Source organism: Neolamprologus multifasciatus, chromosome 3 (assembly GCF_963576455.1).
Source record: "Neolamprologus multifasciatus chromosome 3, fNeoMul1.2, whole genome shotgun sequence".
Lineage (NCBI taxonomy): Eukaryota > Metazoa > Chordata > Actinopteri > Cichliformes > Cichlidae > Neolamprologus > Neolamprologus multifasciatus.
This window is the reverse complement of record NC_140441.1, coordinates 31879850-31889925: the sequence shown is the minus strand read 5'-3', so window position 1 is coordinate 31889925 and position 10076 is coordinate 31879850. Positions and strand designations below refer to the sequence as shown.

The window sequence follows — 10076 nt, the reverse complement described above, 5'->3', positions numbered from 1 at the left end:
ACCCTGGGGTGAGATGTAACACAATGAAATAAGGGTACTGACAAAATCTTAAGATGTAATCTTTTTTATTCAACACCTGAATGCACTTATAAACATTTATGTAGCTATTTATGTGTTTGTGAGTGTGTGTAGGAGTGTGTGACAGAGTGCAGAAATATAGATTTTGAACATATTGTAACAAAAAAAGACAACTTTTCACCAACTGAATTTTTCAATAATTTTGGTTGACCTTCATTGAGTCTTCATTGGCTAGGTGGGGATTATCACCGACAACTCTTGCCACATTTGAACATAATAATTAACCTGAAAAAATGTAGCTGGAGTGCAGGCCTCATGAGCCCACAGTGCACAGGTCAGGCACTTAACCCAAGCTTCTTTTGGCTTTGAGTTATTGAAGTTTTCCATGCACACAATACAGAAATTCTCATCAGCATCTGAGGAATCTGTGTTGTCCTGTTCAGTGTTATTCATTTTCTGATTTTTCTTTCGTGATGTGGAAAGCTTGGATTGTTTTAGGTTTGTGGGAGTGGATTTGCCTTGTTTCTGGCACAGCCTCTTCTTTGGAAAACTTATTTTCCTGCTTCTCTGGTCTGCTTCAAGGGCCATCTTAACTGGTGTATCAGTGAGTATTGCTGTTTGTTTCCTTTTTCTTCCCGTTGAAGGGGTTTTTCTAGGTCCAGCTTTTGGTAAGGGTCGCACATCTTCTGGGTTAAAGCCCAAGGAGGTCTGTGGGTTTTCATCACAGCCTGATGAGGGAGCAGCTTGGAGGTCAGTTGGGAGACTGGAGATGTGAGCATCTGGAGGAGTGGTCATGTCGTCAGCTGTAGGACTGGTGAGATGAGCAGCAAGAGGAGCGGACTGTTGGTCAGCTGGAGAAATGTCCATATGGACTGCTGGAGAAGGACGATCTGTGACCTGTGATGGAGCATAGTCACTGTCCTCAAATATGTTTGGATTGTGTGGCCAAATTCCACAGCACTGGAATCCAGCCTGTATATTCTTTGGTGTAGCTGCTGCTGGAAGTGCCGTCCTGACAACACCTGGTATTTCATATATTGTCATGGTCTTTCCTGGATTCATTCTCATCCAGGAATCACTTGCACTGTTCACCATCTTTTTCAGTGGGCCATAAACACTCCTGTCAAGTGGTTGGAGTTTGTGACTGCAGTGAGGGGGAAATGTGAGCATCACAATTCCATTGCTCTTGCAGAAGTCAATGGCTGCAATTGACAGGTGTGAACTGTGGTTATCCATGAGAAGAATCACTTTTTTTTCATTGCTGACCTTGGTGTGGTTTGCAAAGTGCTTTAGAAAGATGAGGAACTCTGTTTCTTGCATCCATCCTGACTTATTTCCACTGCCAATACTTCCAACTGGCCCATCTCTGACAAAGTGGTCTGCATAACGTATGCGTGGGAACACAAACATTGGAGGAATTGTGTTGCCAATGGCATTAACTGCACATGCAAGGGTGACCAGTGAACCTCTCTCTGCTGATGTCATTGCTCCAACTTGTTTAGTGCCACGTTTTGCAATCACTCTGTCTGGGGTTTGCACAGTTGTTATGCCAGTCTCATCAATATTCCATATGTCATTTGCTGTTAAGGTGTGTCTCTTTAGCACTTCATCAAATTTTTGGAAAAAAATTGCTACATTGTGTTGATTAACACTGGTGGCCCGTGCCAGACTTGTAGCCTCAGCACTTCTAATGGACAAAGTTGGGTTTCGTTTCATGTAGGCTGAGAACCAGTCTGGTCCAGCCCTTGAGAATGTGTCCCATGACTTTGGATATTTGCATCCATGTTTCACTGCAAGCTGATATGCCAGTTCTTTTACCTGTAATTTTAATCACGAAATATGTTAGTATTTCTGATATACTATATTTTAAATTGCTACCATTACAAATTTCTAACTTTCCCTTGTCTTATCCTTTATTGCTTCCTATCTGCTTACTTCACGTGGACATAGTCCATAAAATGCATCTGCAGCTCTCATCGGGTATTCTGTTAATTCCTTCTCTTGTTTATCAGTGAAGACCTTCTTTCCACTATGGTATCCTACAAGTGGGAGTTCCATTGATCCCTGCTCTTCCAGCTTCTTCCTCTCTTTACAAAAGCGGTGCAAAGTGACATGGCAAATGCCATACAATTTTGCCACAGATCTGGTGGACTTCCCTGATTTCTAACATCATTTGATGCTCTCTCCAAAATACTGAGAGGCACCCCTCGGTCAGTCTGTCTTTTCCATGACCTAGGCATACTGTAATTCAAAGAAAACAAAAAAATATGAGTTAAAGTAATAGTGGGGTAAGTTGTAACATTTGCATGGTTGTTACAACTAACCCAGGCTGTTGCTGTTACAACTGACCCAGACTCCTATAGCCACGATCTAGCTCGCATTATAGCTAACACCTAAAACATTAGCACTAAAGACATGCACAGAATATATCCCCATAGACATACAAATAACATAATTTAAGTTTGATGAGTTTAACTGCAAAACAGTTAGTGCTATTAGAAAATGAAATAAAGTCAAAAAACTTACTTTTTGGCTTAGAAATTAGTTTTTTTCTTCTAAAATTGTCTGTGTTTGTCGAATGGTGTTGATTTTTCACCAGTGATAGAAGAACTGAATTGCGCATGTACAGAGTGAATCACATGATTTGAAACTTAGCCCTGATTGGAGAAATTAGAAGTGTTACAACTGACCCACGTTACAACTATCCCCGGTCTCCCCTACAATATTCATGTGAATTTGGTTCTTGGTCTTCAGTCCACACTTGTATTTATGATATTACTAAATATTAAGAATACCAGTCAGACTAAACTTACATTGGAAAGCTGAATGCAATCAGAATTTCAGTGTCAAATTTCTGGTATTGTTTTCACAGCGGCTTTGTGAGTTTCAGCATCTTATGACTGAATAGTCAATGACACGAATGAGAACATATGCTAAAACAGTTCCAGTCCCTGCTATTAGTGCAAGCAGTATTAAATAAATGCCTCGTGGAGAAAAGTCAGGCAGCTAGCTGCTAATGGTGGCTGGAACGTAGAGGTTGAAGTTTGTCAAAGTTGATAAATAATGTAATCAATTTCAATGGATCCACTGCTGGATTTGGTTCATTTCAGAAACTGTGGTTGAGCATTCTGTTCCTGACCTGAACAAAAAAAAATGATGTGAATCTGCCAAAAGTCTGATTTCACTGCTCTGTCTACTGTCTTCTTTAAAGCTGCAGCCAACAAGACTCATGGGCGTTTTTGAAAAGATATTCCACCAACAAATACGCATCAATATTTCTTTCTTTACCAGAAGCATTTGCAACCAAAGGCAAAAAAGCCAATATGAAGAACCCTTTTTTTTCCCAATAGTTTCGTTTCTTTTCTGTTCAGGTATCATACTGACAATTCAATCAGTGAGGTCTTTATATGAAAAAAGGAGGAGAATTTGTTATTGCGACACACGTTTCCATGGTCCAAATGTCTGAGACATTTGTTTTTCTGTATTTTTAGCAATAATATAAGAAACAGCTTCAGAGTATTTATAAAATGTAAAATGGAGGACAAATAAGTAAGGTTCTGCACTCGGTCAGCTATTAAATATTAGCAAATTTAACACACAGGTCATTTCTAAGCATTGTGCAAATCAGCTTTTCTCCAAGATGGCCGATTTATGCTCATTTTTTCCTCCGTATTAAGATTCCAGCCCAAACGAATCCTTATTTATGGAGTCAGAGATCTCGGATGTTGTTCCTGAGATCTGCTGAAGCCACTCGCCCAGTTTGGGGGACACTACCCAGAGTTCTCTGATTACCACTGGGACCACTGTTGGCTTCACCCTTTATGGCTTCTAGAGCTCCTCTCTCGGGCACTTTGAACTTCCCGAGCTTCCTGTGCTACTTCTTCCTGATGTTGCTGTCATTTGGTAAAGCTATATCTATCACTATACATCTATACATCTTCTTCACCACTATGTCCATGATGGGTAGCCATCCCCACCTTGCCCATCTGTATCTGGAAGTCCCACAGGAGCTTAGCTCTGTCATTCTCAACCACCCTGGGGGGCAGCTCCCAGGGTGGTTGAGAATGAACCACCCTGGGAGCTGCAAGACAAAACTCATCTGTTTTAAGTCAATCATTTTAACCAAGACATTTTAGTCTTGGTTAAAATGATTGACTTAAAACAGATGAGTTTTGTCTTGCTATACCTTTAGACAACTCACTGCTTCATGTTGGTCCCTGTTGTCTTAATGGGCACACCATACTCTGGTCCTTATCCTTGTCCTTGCACATGCGTATTGCTGTCAGGTATAACAGGTTCTGTATGTTACCTGGTGTTGACCTGGTTGATAAACCATTTTGAAGCTACGCCGCTTTTTCTCCTTTTTAATGGTGAACATCCAAGATCACCTTTTAAAAACCTAATAACTTATTTAGTACATTAGCAAAGAAAACTGTGATGATTTTAACCCCCTGTAGATATGGACAGTTAACCATAATTTAGCAGAAGTTTTTGTTATTAATATATTTTAATATAGTTAAAAAACAACTCAAGATGGAGGCCTATACCTACATGAACAACTGTATTTTGTTTTTGTTTTTTTCTCTCAGGACGACCACTGAAAACATATGATTTATTGAATATGAAGCTGGGCAGTATTTAAAATGAGTTCAATCTTAAACATATACAACAGTAAAATTAATCAATTTAACACCTATGGAGAAAATTTATCTGCACCATTATAATTTTTTTAACTTCATACATAATTGTCCTATAATGCAGTTAAGTGTACTGAGTTGATTCCTTATCGCTTCTTTTCTTAAAGGAAAAGTTCCTCCATCACATGTCATTTTCAATTAATAGTAAAACATTTTGGTAATATAATAGTAGATATTTATTTAGCCATACCAGTAATGATATTTTACAGTTCTTCAGCCAGAAAGGAGATCAGAAAGGTGCAGTTGTCCATGCAGCACAAATAATATATTTTAATGTGATCCAGTTTATCCAGAAAATTGGCAAAAAGTGCAGGAAGTGCGATTGTGTACTCAGATTTTAGAGAATCACAAGAGATCAAAAACAAACTTGAGTTTTCATGTGCCAACAAGTTAAATAACACTCACCATGTGACCGTCAAAAAGGGTTTGGTACAAACATTTGTTAAAAATATGGAAGAGAAATTAAGGGGAAACATGAGACAAAGGGACACATGAAGAGCACAAAACAAAGCAAAAAAACACAAAACAGATAAATTCAAACCATTGAGGAATCAGGATTTGATGACACGGGAAGAGCCTGGGATTAAACACGTAAGGCCGTTGCCTTTAAACGAGTTTAAATCAGGCTTCAAACTGCTGACCCCCGTCTGACCATGTGGAAAACAGTTTACCGTTTTGAATCTTAGCAGCTAAACACAGCGGCCGAGGGGCCATATGGATCCAGTTGGCCATCAAAAGCCAGAGAGGGAAAAATAAACACTTTTTTTATATGATTTCTCTCTCAGAAAGACTCCTCCATGGTGTTACTGGCTCAAAACGCTCTGCTGGATGAGTGAGTTGCTCAAAATGTACTTCTGTGTGCATGCGTGTACTGTGTGTGTGTGTGTGTAAGTGCGAATACATGTGTGAATTTGTGTGTGCGTGTCCCTCCCTGTGTATCGATCCTGACTGATGTGGCCTGTCCAAAGCCATGTTTATTTTCTGCCATAATTACAGAGAAAGCTACACCAGAGAGAGATGAAGGGGTGATGGAGAACCAGATCAACAGAGACACAAAGGAAAAGAAATAAAATGAGTAAATGAAAAACATGAGATAGGGAGAGAGAGAAAGATGAAGGGGAGGAGTGAAGAGGGGCAGATTATTTTGGTTTTCCTGTTTGAGGTCAGGGACAGCTGGGAAACACAGAGTTTGTAAATCTGATTCTCTGACATTACATCCACATGTTTGCAACGGCGAACCTTTACTGAAGAGTAATGGGATTCTCCGGGTCAGGAGCTCAATGAGCTGGTATTACAGTGAGATCAAAATGTCTGAGAGAACGTCTGACATCTTCTACTTGGCATGAATTTAATAACTTCTTCCATTACAGACGATAATATCAGCTCGACAGATTTAAACAAAAGTTCAGTCTGTGCAAGTTAGATAGGAAACATAGAAAACTAGGAAACTTCTGGTTCTGAAAAGTACCAATGTGCCTAAAACCTACATTTTTTTAATGACCTACAGGGGGCGACAACTCTGGCTGTAAAATGCTTTCCAATTAGATAAGGTCTTTATGGAAAACAACTCTCTCCTCAACTCTCTCTCTGTGACTTCAATAAACAGTTTAACGATGACCTTAGAGGCTCCATTTTTTCTCTCTCATTCTTTCTAACAGTCAAAAGGGTGTTTCACTCTCAGTATGCTCAATGGCTAATAACAAGCTGATCTTGAGCTCATGAGCGCGCTGGGTTTGGGATTCAAATCCACTCCTCACTCGTCACATTCAGGCTCAAAAAGCTCTGCTTGAAGCTTTGTATTGGCAATCTATTAACCATCAGCTCATAGCTCATCTGGTACCCTGCTGCTGCCTTAGCCTATCTACATCTGCTACTGCTTCTGCAAGCCGCTTTGCATCCCACCACCATCCCAGTTCCTACTTTAATGCCATTTCTGACCCAACTGGTGTCTTATTAATGAACATCCCAACTACTGCCGTACTGCCAGACTAATTACTGCAGACTTGCTAAAATATCTTGACAAAAAAACTAAACAACCTCTCTTGCTGTCCATCAAAAACATCACAGTTAGACCTCTAAAGGCAGCACACGGCAACCAAATCAACAATCAAATGCTGTAGATATCAAAAATGTTTTTAAAAAGCTGCAGTTTCCTCACTTGCAGTTTGAAAGGAACAGATCCAGTATGATTTAGACAGAAGTGCTTTTTAAGCAAAGCTGAGCACCGTGACCCAGCCCGAAGGATTCTTTAAGTCATGTCCTTTATGAAAACTGCCCTATATCCTCCACGCTCCCCACCAAACTAAACAAGCATCCAGCCATCACAAACACTAAATGCAGGAAATTTAAAAAAGATGGGGGCAAAAGGACAGCGGGGACCTTGTGTGTACTATACAGGAAATGCCAGCTTTCTCTGACAAGTGCTCTTCATACATAAAACATTTCACAGATCCAGCCATCTTGTGAGCTGTCCTTTGCATGACAACTACCAAAACACACACAGACACACCTTTAATGGAGCCAGCAACCTCTGTCATGTGAAACAAAACTGGAGCAGTAAGATGCTGTCAGATTAGACAGAAGTCATTCATCCTAAAAAAGAAAATGCCAACAAATGACTTGTGAATACTTAGCTTTGGGTTAAAAAGCAGTGAAAAAAAATACTCATTAAAAACGATTATTGAGGTCATTTAGAGTTTGGTGCTTTCATGGATATTTTGGTTAGCAGAGGAGACGTGGTGTGCTCAGGCTTTAGATCTTTGTTGCTTTGTTGCACTTTTTTTTCTTTCCACGGCTGTCCTCCCTGCTTTCTCTCTAATGATAAACAAAAACGCTATAAAACTAATTCTCATGAAAAGCAGCGACATCAAAATGAGCTTAAACAAGCACTGCTGTGTTCTGACCCGGGTTTGGAATTCTGTCCACATGTTCCCATTTGATCCCTGTTATTGCAGTCACTGAACACACAAATCCCAGCGACATTCCCACAACCACATGACTGAGACAGCCTCGGGGTCGCAGAGAGAAAGTTTGCCAGTTTGCATGGAAGCGTTAGAGTATGTTTGTGTGTTTCTCTGTGTGAGTGTGTTTGTTGTGCACCATCTTGGTTGGATGTTACTGATTCCTCAGCTTGCTCAATCCTGGAGGAGGTGATCCCTGCAGAGGAGCAGCAATGGAGACTCTGGATTAGATAATTTATACATATGCCTTGTAGAGTATAACTGGAAGAGCCTCCAAAAAGTCTGAACTTTTTAGACTTTTAGTGGCAAACTCCAACAACCCTTTGCTAAAGTTTGTTGCATGTAGCTATTAAATTTGTCTTACATAGTTGTTGCATTCATGTTAGTTCCGTTAGATTAACCTCTCAGGACTTGGGACTCGCTTTATTTGACATCTTAGCTGACTGGAGACCTGATTTAGTGGTCCCAGCTAGCGTAATTTGATTCATGGAAGGTGCATGTCTTTAAAGACAAGACCATCCAAAAGTCTATGGAGCAAAACATTAAAAAAGTCCCACAAGCGTAATAAGCAGAAGACTGTGGGTGAACTTTCAGTCACTGAGGAGAGCTGAGGAGTGACGACCGGATGGAAGCCAAAACACAAACTCGGGCTCGGGACCAGGCCTTCCCGGACCCTGCTGGGTTAGTTTGTGTGTCTGTTTTGTATGCACCAAGGCAGCCGTTTTACATAGGCCGTGGTCAAATTCCAGTCCGTTTTACAGGACAAACTGTGACGCAGATCGTTTCTTGGTGAGTGCGTAGCTGAGGTGAACACATCCCACAGAGCTCTGCTGCAGTGGCTTTTGGTTGGTACAGCTGCATGTTCCTAAAATCTGTACACAAACGTGCTCTTACTGTGTGCAGAGGCGAGTTTATCAATGCACTGCTAAAAACAACTATTATTAGCAAAATAATAGTTGTTTTAATCAAATTTTCTGGAATTATTCTTAAATGTTATATTTTCCTAACTTTTCTACTGACGACAGTACAGGATAGAATGGAACAGTTTTTCTGTCGAGCGTTGTTGATGTCATGATGTTACGGTGCACTCACACAGAGGCGTGGCTGCTGTGACTTATAAAGTGTCTTCTTATTTTTATTTGTTCTCTAAACAGCATTTAAAAAATGGTAGCTAATGTAGCTTAAATCACTAGAGATTATTAGAGAATTTTGACCTGAGATGTCACTTTTTATCATCCAAGGAGCCGATGTGCATTATTATTATTTTAGCTTGTTAAAAATTGCTATTCCTATTCAGATCGCATTGGGCTTCAGTGTTTAATTACAGTACAGTTTGTCAGTTTTATTCGCTGTCATATTTAAATTCACCAAAAATGATAAAGCTGTAACTTCTGTTTAACCCACATTCCTTGATGATGATTTCACACAATTAAGTAGTGTGTCATACTGTTGTCAATTGCAGATCCTATTATAGGATTATATTTTTGTAATTTTCTACTTTCTAGTTGAGTGAGGAGGATGGAGAGGTTGTTAAAGAACAGGAAGAACGAGGGAGCAAATAGTGACGTTAAAATCAAAAGTTGGACATTATCTTCCGCCAAAGGAGTCTTCCTTGAAGACAGGGGGAGAAGTTCAGTTATTTGGAGGTGCTCAGATTAGGGAGGCAATTACTCCACATCAAAAGGAGCCAGCTAAGGTGGTTTGGGCATCTGATTAGGATGTCTCCTGCTGTGAGGTTTTTTGGGCATGTCGTGCTGCAAGAAGGCCCCAGGACATGCAGGAGAGATTGCATCTCTTGGCTGCTTTGGGAATTCCTTGAGGTATATTCCCAGAAGACCTGGAGGGGTGAGGGAAATCTGGGGGCATCTCTGCTTTGACTGCTGCCCCTCATGATCTAGACCTGGATAACAGGCAGACAATAGATTTTTGTATTGATGATGGCAAAATGTCACTGTGTAAGGTCTAGAACATTTGAAAGTTCATGTACAAAAATATTTAGATTACATGTTAAAAGACAGAGAACTAAGCTTTTGTCACTTTTCTGTGCCCCATACACCACACAGTTACAAAAACGCTGACCACAAGTCATTAATTGGTACAACAGTCTCAGTCATGGTGGCTGTTCTTGTGCCAAGAACAGTGTATTACCGGTGTTTGGCACAGAAACACTGGAAACTCCATGATCTGAAGTTAACAGTCCTGTGAGTCTCCATGCTTGCCATTGCGAGAGTGTTCTGTCCTTAGAAAAACAGAAAAGGTACAAATCATTAAATGAAATAAGAGAGCACAACTTTAATTTTCAGCATGCAGGGGAAAAGTACAAATGACTCAATAAAACTGACTAACTATGAATTAAATCATATACACTCATTTATATTAGAGGATGCACTCAGTATGTAGT

General features: G+C 40.2%; 1 protein-coding gene across 1 annotated transcript; it reads right to left on the bottom strand.

Moving 5' to 3' along the window:
• Positions 1-249: 249 nt before the first annotated feature.
• On the bottom strand, positions 250-2737 carry LOC146522596 (uncharacterized). The gene is made up of 2 exons (XM_085154145.1): positions 2545-2737; positions 250-1836 (listed from the first exon to the last, which is right to left on the bottom strand). Exon 2 carries the CDS (start codon positions 1732-1734, stop codon positions 250-252), a length of 1485 nt encoding a protein of 494 aa, XP_085010271.1. The 5' UTR covers positions 1735-1836; positions 2545-2737.
• Between the last annotated feature and the right edge of the window lie 7339 nt (positions 2738-10076).